The sequence below is a fragment of the Centroberyx affinis genome, unplaced genomic scaffold (genome assembly GCF_046629955.1).
Source record: "Centroberyx affinis isolate AG114_WGS23_722 - 3 ecotype Tasmania unplaced genomic scaffold, CSIRO-AGI_Caff_v1 ptg001398l_1, whole genome shotgun sequence".
Classification (NCBI taxonomy): Eukaryota; Metazoa; Chordata; class Actinopteri; order Beryciformes; family Berycidae; genus Centroberyx; species Centroberyx affinis.
In genome coordinates, this window is record NW_027279880.1 from 88207 (window position 1) to 112146 (window position 23940).

The following is a 23940-nucleotide window of genomic DNA, read 5'->3' on the forward strand; positions in this document are numbered from 1 at the left end:
CATTCAGCATCACTGCCAGTGCAATGAAGGTGCACATTTACATATCAAAGGGCGCAGCACCATGTCTAGAATTTCAAGTGTGTTCTGTTGTGATGTTGAAGAGCAGCAGCACTGACATGAGAGGAAGTCGGTCTGTCCTCCTTACAAATTTCACTGTTGATACACTTCCTTGTTGTGTCCGCACCGTCCATGAAACACGCATAACAATTCAAGCCATAATGAGGCACTTCAAACGTGTAATTTAGCCCGCATCTCTATATGCAATATGTTTAAGGATAATATGTGTGTGTGGATATGGGTAATATTCAGCCGTACAGCAGCAGTCCTTGGTGTTTAAGTGGGTCATGTTTGAGGAAGGTAAAAAGGTAAAATGATACATCCAGTCAGACACTGACTGGCCATTTTCCTTCCTGGGAAATTTCCCCTATGGCCTCCAGATCTGATTTGATTCTCCCCAAGTCAAGCGTTGACACATTAGCACTTCTTCTCATTAACTCAGAGTTTCTCATTACCCCCTCCTGCCCCCATTTTCTTCCTATTTCCAAGTTTTTGCATGACAGACATTAACAACAGATACCCCAGCCATACTTGGTCCATCACACATGTCAGACACATTAAAAGGGCAGCGAAGCTCTTGACATTCTTTTTTGCACCTAAACCAGAAAACCTAAGTTAATCTGTGGGATTTGTCTGACATTTAATCATACTGGATGTCCCTGCATTGTTACGTGGGTGTCAGAAAGGCTTCTCCCTCTTCTGTCTGCTGAGGAGCCGAGCACTTTTTTCAGGCAACATCATCTCTTTTCTTGGCTGCACACTAACAAGATCTTAATTCACACCTTGACACCAAACTTAATGGCGACCTTTACAAGTAAAGAGCTCCTAACACCAACTTGGTAAAAAACTACAACGTGCACCAGACTAGATGGATATGTCAAATGAACTAAGTTAAAGTGTAGTAATGAATGTAGTGATAAATCTCTAGTGCCAGCTCACCTGACACGGGCTTTGGACCTGAGACCCAAATGTAAAATGTCACATGGGAAAAACCCACATGTGAATTCAATTCATGTGCTTTTTGGACACATGTTGGTTTTTATATGTGAACCTTTTTTTTATCCATGTTGTATTCTGACATCACATGCAACAGTCTTTACTTCAGATGTGAACATTTCAATTCCTAGGTTTTTTTTTTCCCTCATATGAACCTTTTTTTTTTTCACTTTTCCTCCTGCCATTACACGTGACTGTATTTGTTTCACACATGGAAACTGAATTTCACATGCAAAGTGGTGGAACATCACAGGTGGAAACATAATTTTCACACAGGAAATGGGAAATTTCACATGTTCACAAAAAGCACATGTGCTATGAATTCACATGTGACTTTTGGATAACACACCCTCTGGCGGCCATATTGGAGGTCAACAGCTTTTCAGCAACTGTGGCTGTGAACAGCTGAATTGGAAACTGATCATTTTGTCACTGATATATCTGATTGATTTTGTGCTAATTTCAGCTTGTTAGCTAGCCAACTATAGCATCTGGTCAGCTAACCATTACTATAAAGACAGCTGTTGTTAACATATCTCATTTGCACACCAGCTAACGTAAGTGTGGAAATACACTATTTTGACATATTATGTTAATACGATATTTATTCACAATTAAAAAATATATAAATAAAACTGGTTATATGATCTCTTCATCTATTGCATCAGAATTTCAGTTTCCCGATTGAAACCAACACTGAATGTTGACAGCCTTTTTTCTTCAAGTTGCTTTGTAGCCTAGTTTGTTGTCAGTTCTGTGCCTATAAATGAATATATAAAGTAACCTCTTTATTGTGCCAGGCGTTCAGTTTCCTGATTGAAGTCACTGACTCAAACAAACAAAATGTGAAGGGGGGGGGGACCAGTTAAAATATTTAAAATAAACCTACATTCTGGTTGATGCATGTCTCACCCATAACTGAGGTAAATAATGAAAAACACTGAAGAAAAGCACCTCAAACAAACTAAAGTCGAGCTGTTGTTACTCTGCTGTATCCGCGCTGTAAACGCTGCTATTGGACATTACATAGAGTGTCAATAACCTAAGCTTGGAAACAAATCTATCTCATCAGACCAGTCACTTTCTCTCTTGCCCGGTTGTTATATATTTAGACATTATTTGCTCACAGCCAATTGCCCACTGGATATCCACGATGGTGCCAATCGCAGTTACTCGCAGATTTGTGACTCAGTTGCAAGAGCCTCTACATGATAAGACCGTTTCCCCATCACGTTCCACAAGTCTCCATCTTTGGCTAGCCAATTACACAAGGATTAGACGGAGTTATGGAGGGTGAGAGTTGGGCTTCTGTCCTAATTGCGGTGATGCAGCATGTTGAGATGGAGAGCGGCGTTTCACCTCGTCCCCGGTGAGACTCTGGCTAATGAGGCCTAGTGTACGCCTCCTGCTGTCCGCCTCCCCAGCTCCCCCCCTCTCCGCCTCCTCCACCTGGACACGCATTTCAGCTGAGCTGTGCATCGTGGCCTGCATGTGGTGGTGCTGGCACCCCATGATATACTGTCCAACAGGACCTTTATAAATGTATCTATTTGTATGTTTGTTTGTTTGTTTGTGTGCTTATCTATCTATCTATCTATCTATCTATCTATCTATCTATCTATCTATCTATCTTTCTATTTGTTCTTTCTTTATTTTGATATTTATTTGTCTGTTTATCCTTTTAGATACAGCTATTTTGCATCACATAATTAATAAAGATTGTGTATTTTTTTGATGGCATTGATTGATTACCTTACTCACTCCTTGAGAAACAAAGCACATTCAGTTCTTTTTCTAGCAATTCACTGAAAATATAACAGGAAAGAAACTGAAATAATGAAAGGTTTACATGCAGGAGTAGCTGCTGTTTCTGTTCAGCTTCCTTGCTGGTGGAAGTTGGCAGGAAGTCTTTGGGTCTGATTTTAGGGACCAGCATGTGAACGACACCCACAACGAACCCAGTTTCTGTATGGGACCATAGCTTCTTCCCTCACTGTTGTCTCTCTCCTCTTGAGAGAGATTGAAAGAGACAGAGTGTATTTCCTGTTGAAGGATCTTATTGCCGTGCCCAGCCAGTTGCATCTGGCGCACTGTAATCAAACCAATCACGGCGGTTGATGGTCAATGATTGCTTTCAGATTGGCTCGGCTTCACATAGCTCTTATTTTTTTTTTTCTTTTTTTTTTTTTTACGGACACCTGCTCTAACGGCAATGCTGTGAAACCATGGAGATGGAGGCGAGACAGGAGGGCTTGAGCAGCATCTGCCATCGCTGTGAAATCATGACTGCACAGCCTCCGATGGTTTCAAGGGGTTGGACCCTAATTAGATAGCTAGTTCGTGTGTATTTGATATAGACTTAAGAAGAGTGGTCATATTTGGCTGATTTTTTTCCTATAGCCTTCACTCCACCTCTCCTCTCACGTTCACTGTCTCTTCAAATAAGCACATTTTGCTCCACCATTACCAGCTGTTTTCACTCGGCGCCTTTTGGAACAACATGCCAGAGAAGCCTAAGGCCTGGGGCAGGAAGATAGCATTGCTGCCATAGTGGTTACGTGTTAGTCAATTTGAAATACACAGAAAGGAATGTCTCTCATGTGACTGCAGGCCAGCGGAGCGTGACCGACTGCGAGCTCGCCAAGTGTGGTTGGTCACACATGAGAGGGCAGGAGACAGGCAGAAGCACGAACACGGGTGTCACTGCTGTCGGATGTTTACACCTCGGCTACAGACATGCGGTGGTTGCCGATTCCTCCCCTCGCCTTTGACTAATTGACCCTGAGCCGATATGTCAGAGGCAGAGGAGGTAGAACATATGAACCTCTAAGCTGTTGTTTTGAGAGCTCTTGTAAGGTGCAAAGTTCTATTGAACCGAAAAAGTGCAGCTTGACTTTCTCACACCGAGGGGGTGAAACGTTAACCTGGCCTGGATCTATTGCATGTCTTTCAGGAATAATGTGTGACTCTCCTATTGACTTGCCCATTGGACTGTCATTTAAACAACAAAATTCAACCCCTACAGTATCATATCTTAGGGTTCGTTCACACCAAGGATGTTCAAACTGTGGAGCGTTTACTCCTTTAGTTTGGTTTGTTTGGGCAAGTGAAGACAAAGCCATTTGAGCTCAGATGGCAGCTAATAACTGCTAATAACTGCATCCGTCCTCTTCCAAGCAAACTGTGTTGTGGTTCGTTAGGAAAGAGAACGTAATCAGAGCCAACTACAGGAACTACAGCATCCCAAAACACAAGGATTTACGGTATAAAGAGACGGATGTTGACAACTGATAGCCAGCAGTTACCCAAGCTTGGAAAGCCTAGCACATTCTTGGTAGCCCAGAGTCGAATCAGGATTCGAATGGTAATCTGACTTGTGAAATTAAGTCTAGCATAACAGAATGAACTGAGGGCAAACTGCAGTCTGGACTGATGCTCATATTCAGCTATTTCTTCCTGTGTTGTTAACTGTTATGAGCGCCAGAGAAAGTTAAATTACAGCAAAGAGTGCAAACAAGTCAATCATGCTTAGCTAAAGTTACAGGGACTGGAATCGGATTTGTTTTGACTCCCCCTGCTGCCAAAATCTCTAACCTGGCAGGATGACAGGTTACCAAAACTCTGTGAGTGCATGTGTGTTTGAAGCCCTGGTTCACTAGTAATTCGGCAGTGTGAATATAAACGAACCAAATAAAAAAATGCAACAAAGCAAACTTTCCAAACTCCTCTTTTTCAAAAACTCTAGCTGCGCTCTCACCCTTAATTGTATTGTTTTCTCCTCTGTAGCCCCTGGACTATGAAACCAAGAAGGCGTACACCTTTAAGGTAGACGCCTCCAACGCTCACCTGGATCCACGATTCCAAAGCTTCGGGGCCTTTAAAGACACAGCAACAGTGAAGATTAACGTTTTGGATGTGGATGAGCCCCCGGTGTTCAATAAGCCCTCCTACGTGATGGATGTGTATGAGGACACGCCCGCGGGCACCATCATCGGAGCAGTGACAGCACAGGATCTAGACGCCAGCAGCAGTCCAGTCCGGTAAAGTTTCATTCTGTTTCTCTTCTGTCTAAAACAATATATAGATATAGATCAAGGGTCTCTCTTTAGTAATGGCACATTTTGATCTCGACTGCTGAGATTTATAGATCTGACATGTCTGACTGAACTCATGATTTATAAGCAAGGCAAGTCATTCCTTTTCTCTCTCTCTGTCTCTCTCTCTCTCTCTTGCACACACACACCTGCCTCCACACACACACACACACACACACACACACACACACTAACACACATATACACACTAACCTGTGTCCTAGCATTTGAATAAGTGGAAGACAACAATAGACTGTCGCTTTCAAAGATGGAAAAAGTGCATTACTTAAAAATGCATGAGAGATCTTTTGTTTTTAAAGTCTATTAGTTGCTTTTTGCTCAGGCTCAGATTGTTTTAAAGCTTTGCAGTGCTGATTTTTCGAAGATGTACCACTCAAGAGCATGACACAAATGGTAAAAACACCTGTCGCTTGGGCAGTATTTGTTTTATTATGAATATTTTATTCCAGAGAAAACAACAGAATGGAAGAGGCAGCGATTTGTAAAACAAAAAGCATGTGCCCTCTATTGTGTGGCTCTTCACTTTGTCTCCGGCACTTTAAATATTCATCAATACCACGGCTGACATTGTTCATTTGTGTGCCATCAGAGAGCAGACTTGCATTCTTCACTTCAAAACAATAGGCCCAATGACCCATCATGCATAGGGAATTATGCTTTTAGACTTTGACTCAACAGATTCTGCTATTTAGCAGTATAGTGCTGAGTTATCTTTAACTGGGGAAACAAAAGGGCGTCATGAATACTGCATTGTTGACTGATTTGAAAGAGCTTCCGAAAGTTTGTGTGCGTTTTTTTTAAAGATTACACTTTTGCCCTCTGTCTGAAATGGTAACGTCACAAATCATAAGACACCGGAGAGGATTTTCAGCTACAGCCACGTTGGTCGTGAACTTTGAAAGGCTCCGCCGCAGTATCTGATGAAACCCCAACATCTAAGAATCAACGGCTCAGTGGAAAATCAGCATGAGCGTGCTTTCTCAATTTTATGTTACTCTATGTACTGTGGGTAATGTTCACTGGTCTGGATTCACATGACTATAATTCAAAGGAGGAGATAACACCGTAATTAATTTTCATATCTACAGCATGCAATACTGAGTTGAGCTTAAGTAGAGTCTTTAGATGTGTGATCTATTTCTCACAGCTGGCGATGTGCTCTTTTCTCTTAATAGATAACTTACAGATTGAAGCAATTATGAGTACAAAAAAAAATCTGTCTCACATGACAGCAAAAAATGTAGCCTATAATTTCAGATACATTTTTGCCAATTAATGTCGCTGATGCTGTTATAAAGAGCGATTGAGCGAGCAGGCAGCGGTTTATTGTCGAGCTCAAGGATATTTTGAAAGAAGAACCATTGATAAGCTCTTGCCGGGCTTGAACCTGTGACATTTGGGTTACCAGGTGGTCTCTCTAACCTGCTGGGTCTCACCGACATGAGCTCACGATTCAGTAGCGCGTTGAACTGATCATACAAGTCCACCTGAAAAATCTGGGTTTTGCCCTGAGGAAAAATTGCAAGCCATCGACCCTTTGAACCAGTGATGGGAGTTTCGCTGTAATATTCATCAAAGAGACTCCACACTAAACTATTTTGACAAGATCGTGTTCACTTCAAGGCTACACACAAAACAGGGTTAAAGAGAGGACTTGGATAAATCGAAATTGAAACGGAAAATCTCACGGAACCAAGGTCTCTTTAAAATATTTCTTCTGAAGACGCTTTGTTATCATTCTCATTACAATAAAAGACTAGGGGGTTCTGAGAATACGCTGGGCTTCTATCCCTTAATGACTGACTCAAGTCCAGTTTCAGGCGGTGCAGTGCAGAAAACAAGCATGATAAATATTCATGAGAAATCGCCTTTTTAAGATCAAATAGCTTGCCATGAGAAAAAATGGGCAGTGTGGTGGCATGGTGAGTAGGGAGGCGGTCCTCTGTACTCCAGGCTCAAGCTCATGAGACACGAAGCACCCGTCCTGCTGAAGTGTCCATGAGCAAGACGCTGAATCCCTACCAGCTCCAGGGAGCCTGACCTCTGACCTCCCGATTGATGAGGTCAGCCTAGCAAAATCAGTATCATCTTTCAAGTCACTCCTTAAAACTTACTTTTATGTAAAGGCATTTTCTTAATGTGGCTGTTATTCCTATTTTATATCATGATGTCATTATTTTATTTTCTCTTTTATCCTTGTTTTAGCCTCTTACTTTATTATGGTTTTTTTACTACCTTTTAGTCCTACTTTTGGTGATTTTATCTTGTTTTGTAAAGCGTTTTGTCACCTTGTTTTGAAAAGTGCTATATAAAAAAAGTTTATTGTTATTATTAGAGGAGGGGGGGAGTGCAAGAGAAGAGAATTTCTCCTCTGGGAGATCAACACAGTATCACAAAATTATTAATGAGGAATCGCCTTTTAAGATCAAATAGCGTGGCATGAGAATTCATGCAGTAAAAGTGGCGTGCCGGTTGGTTTTAGATCCGGTTTGCGCCGCGTACTTTACATTCAGAGCGAGTGGGAAAGACCAGAGATGCATTTCACAGAGAGGACATCGCACCCTCTGTTCACAGACACCAAACCAACATTTTACGCCTTTGTTGTTCATGGGCTGAGAGATTGATACGGTTTCAATAGTGTCTAAAATTCATTTATGTTCCCTGGCAAAACGTTTAGTCAGCATAGCCCAAGTACATGTGCCCCCATTACCAGATTGGAATATATAAGCGTACCTCAGCATATTTTCTGGAAATGACCATTCAGAATGAATAATGAAGGCTACGCCAACATTACATTACACCTAACTCACATACACGTGCCCACAGGGAGAATCACTGTGGTTTAATTCTCTGGTTTATGTTGGAAATGGGCGCCATTAAACAAACATTCTCTTTTAGGTATTCCATCGACTGGAAGAGTGACTTGGACAGCTACTTTGACATTGATCCGGTCGAGGGAACGATTTCCACCAACGAACCGCTTGACAGAGAGAGCATCGCCCAGCACAATATCTCCATCGTAGCGACCAAACTTAGTAAGTATGACAACAAGATCGATTGTGATTCATGCAGGTGTCGTTGTCCTTCCCCCGTCGTAATCTGTGTGAAGGATTTAACACACTTTTATTCAAGTCAATACTCAATCCCATTTTGTTGGAAAGGTTTATAGGTGACCATAAAGCATGATGACTCTCCCGCAGGGTGTATCTTCAGGACATTGTCTCCTCCACCATGCTCACCTCAACTCTGTTTTCATTTATAACTGCCTTTTTTCTCCAAACACATTTGATGGCATTGGCATTGAAACCGAGCTTTTCTTGCCAGAGTCAACTTTTACTTACAGCGCAGTAAAATGTGAACCTTCCAGGAGTTTTACAGCAAGCAGATGCCGCCGCATCGCACCCGTGAAGGAGCGTGAGCCGGGGCCCCGAGAAAGAGCGAACCAACGCAGAACTGTTACTTTAAGACGTGTCATCGAGCTAATTATGTTTTTATGAAGGAAGTGGAGCAAATTTCCAGATAAATAAGCAAATCCATCGTCATCAAGTCATCAAATCTGCTAAGAACCGTCAAAGTCATTATCCCAGAGGCAGGCTGGTGCTCAATCAAAATTACCCACGCTGTATATTCATTAGGACAGACTGTGAAATATGGGCTGTTAAAACTTGAGTCTTTGTCGCCTTGGAAACTGGTATTACACACTTCCCCTCAAGGTCATGGTAGTGACATGCTAATTCTGTTTCCTGTGAGTGTGTGTGTGTGTGTATGTTTGTGTGTGTAGGGCTAGGTCAAGGGATTGGAAGGATGAGTGTGGGGCAGAATGAAGGGGATAGGAGGAGGAGGGGAGGAGGAGGAGGAGGGGAGGAGGAGAGCAGGTGGAAGGTGGAGGTGGCACGAGGATGCTGCATGCTCAGCCTGTCGTACCTGGCACAAAACTGAAGCGGCGGAGGCTAACGGGATTGTATTTTGTGCACACCTTGCCATATCACTCCCCCCACCTGCATCTCACCCCTTTCTTATCACCCCCCCCTTCCCCATGCCAGCCTCCAATCCGGCTCAATACGATGCCCAGTTTGCCCCTGGAGGACCGATATTCCTAGAGAGACCATTTTCCTTATGAGAGAAAAAAAACCCCAAAAAACATTCACATCCAGGGCCAATATTTGCAAAAAAATAACAATAATAATAATAAAACAATACAAAACAGAGCAATGTGAATGGAAGCGGCACTTTATATCTAAACTCAGCACCCAGGAGCTTTTGTGTCCCAACTTCAGAGTTCAGATCCATTTTTGACCTTGGCGGAGATTTGGCAGCGCTTTGTGTTCTGGGTATTGGACGGCTGTTATGGGTCCTCTGCGATGCATTGTATTTTTATATTTGAGCTGTTGTCTCGTATTCCCACATTGGGAGTTTTTAAACCATGAAGAACAGCGAAAATACTGAGGCGAAAAGATACCCTGTATGCCCATACAAATAATGGATTGTATAAGGAGAGGGCACACACACAAAGAGAAATGTTCTGTCCTTACATAGTCTCCGGCAGCCTTAGTTGTCACTTCACAGTGGTTTTCAATAAACAGTGAATCATTGCAGACTGCTCTATTTGACCTGTCCCTGCATCTTCTGTGTGACCTCCCTGCTAATGCCTTTTCACATCCATCCACCCACTCCTTGTCCCTCCCCATTACAATGACGCAGAGAGGAAATATCCGACAATATGAGCTGCCGGATGACATTTTCCGTGAATAGAGTGTAGCTTCGCACAGGGCGTTAATTTGCACAACACCTGAGCGAGCGAGGGAGACTCCGCACGTCACAAAGCCTCGGCGATCTATCCGGTCACTGCTAGACACTGCAGTCATGCAGCAAAATGAGAACAGTGTCTGCCGCTCTCCTGAGACCCACAGTGCTCAGCCTCACAGCGGAAGGCGTAGTAAGTGAGAGCCTGGGCTAGATTAACGATTTGCTTTTGGGCGTTTTAACCCAGTGGCGGTTTTTAGGGGAAAAAGAGAGAGGAACACCTAATAACTGCAAATGAGGAAGCACACCTGCCATCTATTTATAGCTATTGCAACTTAAGTTTCAAACCTAACATGCAGTTAGTTGTGTGCTGTAAGTTTGCTTACATATTCTCCATTTTTTCTGTGCACAGTTGCAGTATGAACAGATGCTGTCCACACTCTCAAGTAATCTTTCTATCTCTGTTTTTTTCACTGTCTTTTATAGATTTCTGGTTGATCGCTTGCAAAGATGGAAGTTTCATTAAAATGGGTTTAATTAACAAGTTATATCTAGTAGAAAAGCTGTATAAGACAGCCAACTTTATGGCTGACCAGTCAAGCATTCTGTAGCAATACAGGATTCTGATTCAATAAAATAAATAGAGCATGTGGTGTTGGCTTGAAATGCTGACACTAGTCTGATTTGAATATAACCACTATACCATTGCTCCATCTAGTGGGCTGAATGAAATATCACTCATGACAGGCTGAGCCAGTCAGCAAATAATTATGGAGATGAGTTTTTTTCTATTTAGCTGCATTACTGACGAAGGAAATATGATAAAACCTTATATCCAGAAGCCCAGGACTATAACTTTAAACACCGATTTCACAGCTTTTGTTAAGTTGTTCAAACTTTTTGGGAGGCCAGAGAATTTCAGGACCTTGATGACAAACAAGATCAGTATTTTTTGCTGGGTGAGCATCAATGTTAGTGGTTCAGTCAGTGCAGAGCAGCAAATCCCATGCCCAGTGTCATTTTTACCTCGGTGGAAAGATTGCTTTTTCCATCAAGGTCAGAGACAGGTTACTAACTGAGCCATGGCTGCGTCTCCAATCCCCTTGGGACGACTCTACAGAGCCACCCCCCCCCACCCCCACCCCCCCCGAATTCTTCCCAACCACCCACCTACCTACACACAAACACACCTACGCACTCACACACTGGCATACACACACAAACAAGCGCACGCTAAGCCCCCCCAACTACAGAGCAAAGCCTATTCCCACATCAAATCCATAAAGTTTACCTTACCCGGGCTTTCACACAAAAAGAACATTTCCCCCTCGCGCCCCTGCAGTGTAGAAACATGGTAACAAACAAGTCTGGATTCCAGTTAGTCCCTCTCCAGGGGGCTTTCACTGTGTAATTAATATGGGCTGCACATCTTAAAGCTAAAACCCATAACAGAACCTGAGGAAAAATAGCTTGCACGCTCTCTACGGGGACGTTTTCAATAATACGGGTATGCGGGCGCGCTTTATCTGTAGTCGGCGCATGAGGGAATGCGTTTAGTGTGTGTTTTATTTAATTTTTCTTTTCATCATCAATCAAAAAACAGCATAAAACGACACGGCATTATGGTGCAGTTTATGCAGGAGCATGTTCCAGACGCATCAGAGGTTTTTTTAGCTGACGCCTTTATCCACAGTGGCTGAGCAGGTAGAGGGGGAGTGGTGGTGGTGGTGGTGGTGGTGGTGGTGGGGGGGGGGGGGGGGGGGGTTAGGTTGTGCAAGGACGCTTGGACATGACGGCCTCTTTAACCGCTCGGCCACCTTGCAGCCACAACATTAAACCTTTATGCTTTGGGCTCGTTTTTAACACGGTAGTACTGTGTGTATCCACATGATGTCAGTGCTGTGTAATAAACTCTTACATTGTTTTTTTTTTCCCCATCCTTTATTTAGCACCGTCCAGAGCACATTTGTGATTGATCTCAATGATTCATCATGATGAGAATGCTAAGTCCGGTGCTGTGCTTGACTGTAACGCCGATTGCCGTGTTTCCGGTGTTTCCTCATGCAGACAGCCCGGTTCTGACCAGCCGAGTGGCCGTCACCGTCCACGTCCTGGACATCAACGAGTTCCCGCCTGAACTGGCCAGCCCCTATGAGACCTTTGTGTGTGAAAACGCCAAAGTGGGACAGGTAGGTTCACATCACCTGCTTTCCTTGCGGTGCTGAACGCAGCAAATTTCCCAGCGTTGAGAAGTGTTGATTTTTCACTGAGTTGACAAATGTTGATTGGAGTTGTTTGTCCACTCATAGAGCTGATATGGCTTTGGAGCATCTGAAAGTGTCAAATGGCCTCTGATAGGTGTTAACTGATATAAACACTGGCATAGTGGCACTGGCACTCATTCTTCTGTATTTTTACGATTTTCCATATTTTAGAATAACAGTAAAGACATCAAAACTATGAAATAACACAAATGGAATTATGCAGTGACCAAAAAAGTGTCAAAACTATCTTATATTTTAGATTATTTAAAGTAGCCGCCCTTTACCTTGATGGAAAGGCAAAGGCTTTGGAAAGAAATTCATACATAGGCATCAACTTCACTATTTATATTTGTCTAAGAAACACATTTCAAGCATTTAAGCAGAAGCCTCTAGATCAAAATGACTTTAAGATAAGGAAAAACATAGTACATTCAAATCAGATGTGTCCAAACTTTTGACTGGTAGTGTATTTTTTGCGGTGTATGCTTGACATTGAACAGTCATAAAATGTTGTGGGTTTTTTTGGAGCTCCAGATTGACATAAGATATACATATTTAGCTGTCACATGCGTATCTAACAGAGGGATATTCAGCGGTTCAGTGTCTTATTCAAGGACACTTCAGTAGGGTTGTACGCTTTTGCGACGATCGTGTCTGTCACATTCTCGTTACCCGGCAGTCCCTCTAACCAACCGGCCACCTTATCACCCCGTCGCTTCTTCTCCCAAGGGAGTTTGCCAAGAACACTGCAGCACCGAGTATGAATCTAACAGCTGAACTATGATTGTGTCATAGTGCCGGATTCAGCGGGAGAAGCAATCGTAAAGCATGGCTGCGCTTTGCATATCAGCAACCAAGAGTACATTTCAGATGATATATTTGGGATGCGGTGGAGAATCTGCCTGTGCGCATTGTAAACCACCTGTGCCTGTAAATTAGCCCATTAACTGGCATCTATATGCAGTTAGCATTTTGAGGGAACAGCTCCGTTGGCAGTCTGTCAAATAGCTGTAGACTCCTCATCACACTGAGGATGCTTTGCTGGTCCTCAGGCCTGAACCTGTTTCATCGGTGGATATATTATTTTCCAATCATAACAACTTCTGCGCCCTGCCTTTAAAGACATCGCCATCATCCTAGCCTGACCTCAGCTATAGATTTGCTTTAGTTTTAGCCTTTGAGTTTGAGTCAAGATCAAGTCCAAAGGCGGTTGAGACCAGATCTAATCCAGTCTTATTAAAGACCAAGACTAACGTAAGCAATATACACTCCAAATGTAAAAAGTAATGCTTAAGGAGTTACTTAAGGATTAACAGATTTGTAGAACTACCTGCAGGAGTTCTGTACTACACACTTCAAAATCCAACTAAGGATTTTGACCAATCAATGCATAAAAGTTTGAAGACCATTACATACTATACGCAGGTGTAATCCCTTAAAGGGTATATGTGTAATATTTCTGCTTTACTGAAGCATAATATGACTAGTAAATATCAACAGAGGTTCCTGAATGGAAGCGAGTGAAACAAAGTGAACAGCCGGCACATGCACTGCAGAGATTTGAAGATTGAAGGCCCTCCTTCCACACCAATGTGCATTCAAAAATCTGGCAAATTTGTTTTTGCCTTAATTATCGGTAAAAATACACATCGGAAAATATAATTTGAGACTTTAGTATGAATCGGTAGGGTGTTCTGGTAAATTCGGCATTTATATAATCCCCCAAACAGTTTGAATTTTAACGGATCGGCCAATTTATGCTCCGGGGATGTAGTGTTACTTCACACACAAAATAGCGACTCCTTACCTTCGATATGTTCCAAAAATCCACAGACAACAGGAATCATGATAATGTCAGGATCCTAATCAAGGCAAGTGTCCATTGAACAAAAAAAAATGGTAAAACATGACAGAATGTTCATTGTTGTTGGTTCTGAAGCAGTCCAACCTGCCCACCATGCAGATGATGGTCTCTATGGAGGGCAGAGTGTTGTTGTCATGACAACGCTGACTGATAGAGGCCAGCACTGGACCAGGAGTTACACATAGTCCCTTTAAATTGTTTGTAGTGCTGGGCATAAAATAAATGAAGGTGGACCAGAAGGAGAAAAGCTCATATTTGAACATTTTTAGATATGTGGGAAGAAGTTGGCACCTAATAGTCTGAATCTGAGCCAAAATAGGCAAAAATCCAAGACAAGTCCAAGACATCAATGGTCTGGAGACTCGGGAATTGCAGCCCTATGTTCAGCTGCAGCCGTAATGAGTTTGAAGGCATCACTGTCATTGCCAAACTTGACGTCAGCTGCAGATTCGCTGTAGTTTTAGCCATGGGATGGAAGTCAGACATTAACCTTGGGGAGTGTTTATCCACCCACTCCTCTCCTCCCCTCTCCTCTGTCCTCACCTCCTCCCTTCCCCTCCAGTGCGGAATATCTCCTTCCCTCCAGTGTTTTTCGTAGCAGTCGTTTCCACAGCATGGCTCCACCAGGTGTTGTGCACAGCTGGCGGATGATAAAGAATTGCAGGTCTTCTCTTGTAAAAGCCATCATGAGTCTCCCTTGATGATTATCTGCGCTCACACTGCTCAAAAACATACAAACCCCTTGTTTTGAAGTGCCTCACGCTGTGGCTCAACCTCCCATGGAAAGTAATCAGTAACCGGGACGTAGCCGAGCGAGAGAAACAACCCACTATTTCCATGTAAAATTGCGGGAAGAGCAGGAAGGGCAGAGGCATAAGACCTCAAACTGAGACGCTCAGATAAAATAGGTCGGGGTTGTGACAAAGTATGATGTTTCCTTATTTCATAATTTACACAGAGGCATGACTGGTGGCAGGTCAAATACATGAAAAGCAGAAAAAAACAACAAAAATTGTTTTCTACTGTGGAGATAAATGGATAGAAATACATATTAGATTTTCTGGCCGGCAAGAGCTGTATTGTGATCTCCATCTTCTCCATCTGTTTCCTTTGCCAAGTAGAGCTAATGCTACACTGAAACACTAAACTACTGAATCAGAGTTAAAATTGAGAGAGAATATGAGCATTTAGCTGACAGTGTCATCTACAACGACTTACAATGCATCAGTAGAATAAGTGCAACATCAGAATACACTTAAATTCATAGATCACCAACATTAGCAACCGATACTAAGGAGCGCACAGCACTGTCGATCTAAGTAGAAAGGTTTTTTTTTTTTTTTTTATCCAACTTGACCGGGGCATTTTGAGTGCAAGAAGAGGGACATTTATACATAATAGATCTCACAAAATACAGTAGATTCTATTGCTTGTTTAGTAGCAGCCAGATTTCGGCAGATATTGGTTTTTGAAGGCTGATGCCGATACTGATAGTTCTGCATTGTGGCTGATGATAGCTGATACTGATATGTGCCGATATTCAGTATCCATTTCCATTTTCTTGCCAAACAATTCCCCCGGAATTATGTTCTTGTCAGGGTGGAAAAGCCTCTGAAACAGCATTCAGACCATCATGGGCCACTAAAACTCTGGGATATTAAATGAACAACCAGTTAAATTAATAAATAAAATATGCAAAGAAAATATAATTTCATTGCAGGATTTGAATGTTTTATGTAGCTGTGGTCAGGTAGGAAGCTCCATCATATCAGCAGTGGAGTAAACTGACTGACTGTTGTCCTAAGTTATTAAGTTTATTATTACATTTACTGAAGGTAAAATACATTTAGTATGAATAACTACTAATCACTAATTAGTCATCTGTGTTGACAACACATAGTTCAATTATTTAACATAGAATAATAATCCAGTTTCTAAAAATGCTATCACCAAGAACATACTTTACCTAGTATCCTTTAAAAAGTACCATAAGCTGTTTTAACTTTTTGCTATCAGTTATTTTGTAAGAGAAGGTTTCAGATATATCAAAATGTTGGCTAACCTTTTTTTATTTATTTAGTTTTTTTCTTTGGAATGAAACTTGAGTCTATCCTGTGCCTATGGCAGATGTAATATAATACAATATAAAACAGCTGGTATGTGGCCATGACCCGTGAACAACAAGCTCCAGTAGTTTTGAATGAACTTAATCCATCACACTATATGTTGAGGTAATCTAGAAGTTTCAACAAGGTATCAATCTAATGCTCAGCGACTGTATCACAAACTACAAAAAGAAAAATTCACTCCCTGGTTTCAGTGCTGACAGGTCTGATACGCAGCCGGTTCAATTCTAGTTGACACTTCTGTTCAGATGTTGAATAATTTTACATTTTAGACTGAGGCAAATAGAAGTGAAGTAAGTTTGTTTTCCGTGAAAGCAAACATAATTTATTTAAAAAGTGCAGAAGGCATTCAGAGAGGTTTGTGTTACAGCCTCCTGCGTTGGTTTTAGTTTTTTATCAGTTGCTTTACTCTTAAGTGAGGTGGAGAAAGAATCCTATTGTCATGAATGGGCCCTGATCTTCCATCAATACATTATCAATACACTGATGACTAGTGTGCACCAACACACTCCATACAAGCATGACCATTACAAAACTAAACTAAAACTTTAACTAAAGCTATGTAAAAACTAAATTAAAACTAGCAAATGGCATCTGAGAACTACCTGAAACTAAACGAAAATCAAAATTAAAATAGAAAAAAAAAAAAAAAAATGAAATTAATTTAAATTGTAAAACTCTAATAACCCTGACACAAACTCTCACTGTTTATCCCTGAGGAATATTTAAAACTTTTCTCAAAAGTCATACAGGTTCTCTTGGGTTTTTTTTTAGAGTGTGCATCATGGATGGATCATCATTGTGCAACTAAATTAGCTGTATTTTAACCCTGTCCAGTTATAAGCATGGGTCATTGTTAATCTCTTAATTTATTGGTTTTAACAGGTGATTCAAACCTTCACTGCAAAAGACCAAGATCTCCCGACTGCCGGCCAACAGTTCTCCTTCAAATCGACAAAGGAAGATGTGAAAAACAAGAATTTTACCATCCGGGACTTTGGGAGTGAGTCATCTTATTTTCTGACATGTACTGTGTTTGATGACATACAGTATCAAAACAGCATGTTAATTATAAAATATCAGCTTGTAGCATTAGTATAGGCAGTTTAGTCTTCTAAGACAGTGATTCTCAACCTTTTTCATATCAAGGACCACTAATTTATTACACATTAGGGCCACAGACCCCCTTTTGATGAGATTTTGTCTCTTGGACCCAAATCTAGAGAATATTTTTATTGTTAGATATGTTTTGTCCAGAATTCCATGACTACAGTATCTGTATTGTAGATAGAGAGATAACAGTGTAACTATGATGAAAATAGTAATTCTTCTACATTCTCTAATTGTGTTAACTTCTAGTTTTAGTTTAACAATTCATCAATTTGCTGGGGACCCCCTGAAACCCCCTCAAGGACCCCTGGTGGTCCCCGGACGCCACATTGAGAACCACTGTTCTAAGATACTGAAACCACATCACACTCAGTATTAGAAACCTCTTCTGTATAACTGACAAGCAACATCAATACAGTAATCTGATTCGTAATCTGATTATGATGAAAAAAATCCTACCTGTAATCCATGACAGCAACATAAAACGGTAACAGATAAAAAATGTATTACTTTTTAAAGTAAAAAGAAATCATAATTTTATCATGAGATTATAGTAAGTAAAAATGTTTGGAATTTACACACATTGAAGTATTTGTTGATGTCGGTTGAAGATGACGACAATGATGATGATTATAACATGCAAATAGTTCATTAATTACAATAAATGGAATGTTTAACTTAATATTCTATGAATTTTGAGGGCAAATAATATTCCAAAGGTAGCTGAAGCGGTAACCTGTAACAGATCACATGTTAAAAGTTACCCTCCTATTCCAGCTGACAACTGATATTTCTCCCCAAAAACCAGAACAGAACAAGAAATAGGACAGCCGCCCTCTGAAGACCAATTATCGGGCGGCTGAAAAGTTTGCAGCTCACAGCTTAGGAGAGTGGCATGCTTCAACGGCAAAAAATAACTAAAATGCATGAGGTCAGACGTTGTCTTACGATAAGGGCATAATGACTCTTCCCAGTATGCACTGCCCGGGCCCTTTGAAGTCTAACCAGAAAAGAAGGGTAATGAAAAGTGGGACATGGCGGGATGAGGCCCGGGGAAAACGAATGCATTCTCCATCCTCGACGAGCGCCGGTCCGAACCTCTGATCCAGTTTTACCTTTTGGACACACTTGTCTTGAAGCTCCTCGACTGCCAGCGGCCTCGACACACTCTCTCCAGATACAGAGCGAGATCTGATGCGCAGGGACAGGGAAACACAAGCACCACAGGCTGCACAGACAGGTTCAGCACGAGAGAGAGAGAGAGAGGGAGAGAGAGAGAGAGAGAGAGCGAACAACAACATGCTTTTGCACAACATGCAAGGTGTGCTAAAATGCCTGACCTCCTGTCAAGAAAAAGTGCCAAGCTTCGTCAGTGGAACAAACCGGGCTTGACAGGGGTCAGACAGTCCAGCTGCAGCAGACAGGTCCGACCTGACACGTTCCCTTTACTTCGCATACGTTGTCGACCTCTATTCTACTTGCCATCCTCACACCTCCGGCTGTCTTCCCAAGTTGTCCCCTTTGTGTATTTTTTCTTTTTTTTTTTTTTTATCTATTATATATCATTAATCTGCTGTTTCTCAGGAGTTATGCCGCCTGAATGACCAGATAACAAAATCACAACAGATCCCAGTGCAGTTCTCACGAAAAAACAAAACAAAAAAAAAACACGTTTTGCTGTTCCTCAGGAAGGAATCTGGCCGGGTGTGGCTGGTCTGTATCAGCTTTCAAAATAAGCGGCGTAAAAATGGAGAGGGCTTTGATAAGAGCAGCCTTTGATACATCGCAGTTTCTGATCACATTCACAGAGGCGCATTCGGAGAGGATTTGATATCAAACGTAAAGAGTTATCAGACATTGAAAAGTTTTATCTCGCTGACACTCAGACCTCCAGACTTGTAGCTCAGAGGATTGCCTAATTGATGTTAGACTATACTAGGTGGATTTTTTTCCCCTTTTGGTCAGATCAGTATGCACCCTGTACAAGGAAAGATATATTTTACTGCCAATGATAATAGTAGGGGTTAGTCAAGCACTTGCTGCAGTACTTGGGGCTGCTTCATACAAGTTTCTAGATATTTTTTTTTAAATCTCACACCAAAGACTTTTTCAAAGCCTTCCGCTGCTGTCTAGAAGATTTTCTTTTTTTCCAGGCTGACCGTGATGGCCCTAGGGGGAAAGAGGAAAACCCATGTGACTTCAACTTTAAATGTGACTTTTTGACTGTGAGAGTCCTGATTTTAGTAACTTTTATGCCTGCTTGTTTCTTCTTCTCCTCTCCCTTGTTCCAGACAACACAGCTGGGATAGTGACGAAGCGGAGCGGCTTTAGACGGCGCCTACAGGAGATCTACTTTCTCCCTGTGGTGATTGAAGACAATGGCTACCCACCCAAGACCAGCACAGGCACCCTGACCATCCGTGTGTGCGGTTGCGAATCAGATGGTTCTCTGCTAACTTGCAGTGCGGAGGCCATCTTTCTGCCTGTGGGCCTCAGCACAGGCGCTCTGATCGCCATCCTCCTCTGTATCATCATCTTGTTAGGTGAGCTCTATTTTCTCTCAGCTTGTAAATAAATCTTATTAACCCTTCCTTCCCCCTTTCCCAGCTTTCTCCTCCACTCTAATGTTAACACTTCTCTATCACAGATGATCATACAGGAATATTTGTTGTAACATAGGGGCGCTCTGGCTCTGATGCTTGCAGCCCCTCAGAGTCCCAATGAAACAGCATTTTGATAGCATCTTGCTTCCTTATTTGATGGATTTCCTGTTGAAACAGGATATTGGTGCGTGACATGATGCGGGGAGGGATCATTCAAAAGTGTAAACCAATGAGGAAGCAGTTTTATTATTGGGCGGGCTGAAGGGCCGGATTGTTCTAAAATCTGATATGTTTTATTGGTTGGAATTTGAATTTACACTTACTAGTACAGCATGAGGTAACTATTAAAGATACACTGTTTTCCAGCAAGTAAAAGTAATGGAAATTTGATATAAAAGTAAAAGAAAATCTAAATGCTGTTCGTTTTGGGGGTTTTATTGTTAAATAGGTGTATATTATGGCATGGGAAATTAACTAAAAAGGTGAAAAAGTAATTTTTCATTTCATTGTGACTGCATTAGGCAACTTTGCAGTTTGGCGGCCCCAAGTGGTAGCGAGAGGTAACTGTTTGAGAGGTAACCTCTGACCTAAATTTCTTCTTCTTAGTTGCTGGTATGGGTGGAAATGAGATGAGAAATATCTTGAGATGAGAAAAAATCTTTTTTCAACAGGTTCAACCATCGTTGGCGAGTCCAACTTTCTCCCAACACATTGCTTGCTGCTGTTTAGAAGAAACTTCACTCTTAAGGGACGCTCTTCGCCATTGCAGCCCCACTTTGCAATCTTGACTGATAATTATTTAATATTGGTTGCTTGTAATGTCAGAGTTGAAGCTCATTGTGAGACACTCTGCCAGGTCTACTGCCTCTTTGCTGGTTCCTATTATTTGCCAATATGGAAGACAGCTGACTCCAAAACCTGCTGGGCTGACCATCAGAATTGAACTGGCATCCCTCCAGAAGAGTCTGCAGTTGATTATAGGACACTTATGAATTTAGTCATTCAATGAGGCGTGCTAGATTGGAGGGAGGGTCCCTTATCCTGATTGGCTCTATAAACTAAATCCAATCCTGCCGCTCCACGGCTGCCAGGCTTTAGCTTTAATTTTTCCCACAAGGTCACGGTTATAAAACTCCTCTTTAAGTCTCTGCAGTTAATGTCCAAGCTCATCTGCATAGCAGAGAGGAAGTAAATACAGGTTTATGGCATCATTTCCTGAATTATGTCTGTGGGATGGTCGGTTGTTAAAGAAGTTCCTGTTTTACAGTGGAAGTCAAGGGTCGCAATGACCTTTGAACACAAAATATGCTGAATCAGTGACCATGAAAACCTCCTGTCATGCAGAAAAATAAAGGTGCAGACTGGAACCGAAAATGGTTCTTTGTGCAATAGAAGAACCATTTCTGGCTCCACAAAGAACCTTTCAAGAACCTTTAATATGTCCCAAATATCCCAAGGAACAATATATGGCTTTCTTTCTTTATTTTCTTTCTTTCTTTGGGATAGTAAAAGGTTCTTAATTCTTAGTTATTGGATGGTGAGTGATGGCATAAATGTGGACAATATTCAAACCCGTCCATTATATTGTGCAATTGCAATTGAGGCTATACAAGGGCAGATAAACAAAAACACAATGCAGGTGTCTAAGCAAAGGAGTGCAGAAATGGTTCTTTAAAGAACCTTGGTCTGAAAGGTTCTTTGTGGAACCAGAAATAGTTCTTCTATGGCATCACTCGGAAGAATCATTTTCAGTTCCAGTGTGCACCTTTATTTTTCTGTGTGGTTATCTATATTTACTTTGCTCAACCTTCCTAGTAATATGGTCCAACAAAGAATTCATTGTTATAATACCATCTCATTCTTCATCATTGATCATTTTGTATTCGATTTATGAATACATTCTTGTTCATTTTCTGTTTGAGTTTCATTGTTTGATGTGTGAGGGAACATAAAAGTGTGCCCTCGATTGTGGTGCTGTAGAACAGTGTCGGTGTGCTCAGTTCAGTCGACGTGCTGCGAGGAGCTGTTTCAAAGCTCCAAGTCAGCTCGCCCCAAGGCTGAGGCTGGCGCCAAACTGTCATGCTGTCCCCAAGAAGGAAAAGTGGCAGAGAAAATCAGAACTCACACTCAGAACATTTCCTCAGAGCCACTTAGTTCCTGTGCCGGATTTGTCAGAATGACCCAGTTGTCCTGTGAGGAGAAATGATGAGGTAAATTAGCCAGACCAGCATGGGGGGACTTTCATCTGCATTGCTGTTCCTCCAAACTGATGTGCAGAGGCCACACCCAATGGCAGAAGCTGTGTTCAACCAATGTGTCCAATAATAATGGGCTGTTGTTGAAGTCTAGATAGGTACCACTGGGGGGAGCTGGCACACTGTACCCAGGTAGATAAAATCACTTGGGAAGGGAGGAAGGCAGAAAGGAAGGGAGAGAGACGAAGGAAGGAAGGGACCTACTTAAGGCATTCAGTTGTTTTTTCTTTCGCTTTTTTTTCCATCTGAATTTATTTATTGACTCATTTCAATTGAATGATTTCTGCATTATTCTGGCCATTGCTCTCTCATCCTAGATGCCACTGTATATTAAAGACCCATATGAGAATTGTATATTTTGCTGTATTTGTCACTGGAGGAGAGAGAGAGAGAGGGGGAGAGAAAGAGAGGCGGAGGCACCAGCAGAGAGAGAGAGAGAGAGAGAGAAGGAGAAGGAGTCAGGTAAATTCACTGTAAGATTATGTGAGGAAAATCATTATACTCTGGTGCTGCGTACAATATGCACAACCTCAGGAAAAGTCTCTGAAGGGCTCAGCGCTAATAGCACAAATTCCACAGCAAAATGAAAACTGTTGCTTTAGGTGTGTTCACAGGAATACAATTTTCTCCCTCAAAATTGTTTACAGTTTTGCTAATACCTACCTAATGTCTGAGTATGCTATGCTGCCAGTGCCTTCTACATGCTTCGAGGTACAGAACCGATTCAATTGCAGTGATGTAATCTCTGCCTTCTTCACAGGAAAGGTGGTTAAGGCACAGTATTACGAGTGTGTCCACATCGAGCTAACGTAATTGCCTGTTTTGTGCCCCCCAGTTATCGTGGTCCTGTACGTGGGCTTGAGGCGGCAGAAGAAAAAGGAGACCCTCATGTCGTCCAAAGAGGACATCCGGGACAACGTGATCCACTACGACGATGAGGGCGGCGGCGAGGAGGACACGCACGCCTTCGACATGGGCACCCTCCGCAACCCCAAGGTGATCAAAGAGAACCTGTTCCGCAGGGACGTCAAACCCGAGGCGAAGAGGGGCCCCAGAGTGCCCGTGTCCCAGGACAGCGCCGACATCCGCGACTTCATCAACCAGCGCCTGAAGGAGCACGACGTGGACAACTCGGCCCCGCCCTACGACTCCCTGGCCACGTACGCCTACGAGGGCGACGGCTCCGTGGCCGAGTCGCTCAGCTCCATCGAGTCCCTGGCCGTAGACCTCGAGGAGGACTATGATTACCTCAACGAATGGGGGCCGCGCTTTAAGACACTGGCGGGGATATTCGGGGAACAGTCAGAAACTCAGTCCGACACAACGACCACGGAGAACACACATTGATGTTATTCATAGACTTGAAAAAGCAAATATGTAACTATGTTATTTTGGTTGGCTACGCAAACGTTTTGGCATTTTTCTCCCTTACTTTTTAGCTGTTTCTGTTTTTTTTTTTGGTTTCCAGCTTACCATTTTCTATGCTATCTGGTACTTTACCACGGTCCGTCCCGAAATTGTACAAAAGGAGGGTACATACAGTAACACGATTAGACGAGCAAAGCAGCCATTCAATTACCTTTCAATTGAATGTCGTTTGTTGTCTTCTATTTTGTTTCCTCCTGGGGGGATACGCGTACACACAGGAAATGTTGCCATTTCCTAGAACATCCTTAAAAGTGCCTCAATATAATTGTTCTCTTACTTGCTATTCCACGCCACATATCCAATGTTGTCTCTCTCAGAAGTAAAGCTGATTCTGTCAGCATACTGTGCTCTGACTGGCCGAGGCATCTACTGAGACCAA

General features: G+C 42.2%; 1 protein-coding gene across 1 annotated transcript in view; it reads left to right on the plus strand.

The window, feature by feature from the left end:
* The window catches only part of LOC139649816 (cadherin-12-like), a 57905-nt gene extending 34425 nt beyond the window's left edge, over positions 1 to 23480 (plus strand). Inside the window, exons 6-11 of the mRNA XM_071526318.1 lie at positions 4840 to 5093; positions 8067 to 8203; positions 11979 to 12100; positions 17051 to 17168; positions 19567 to 19818; positions 22969 to 23480. Of these exons, the coding sequence (XP_071382419.1) occupies positions 4840 to 5093; positions 8067 to 8203; positions 11979 to 12100; positions 17051 to 17168; positions 19567 to 19818; positions 22969 to 23480 (1395 nt within the window). The remainder of the gene's footprint in view (positions 1 to 4839; positions 5094 to 8066; positions 8204 to 11978; positions 12101 to 17050; positions 17169 to 19566; positions 19819 to 22968) is intronic.
* The last annotated feature ends 460 nt before the right edge of the window (positions 23481 to 23940 follow it).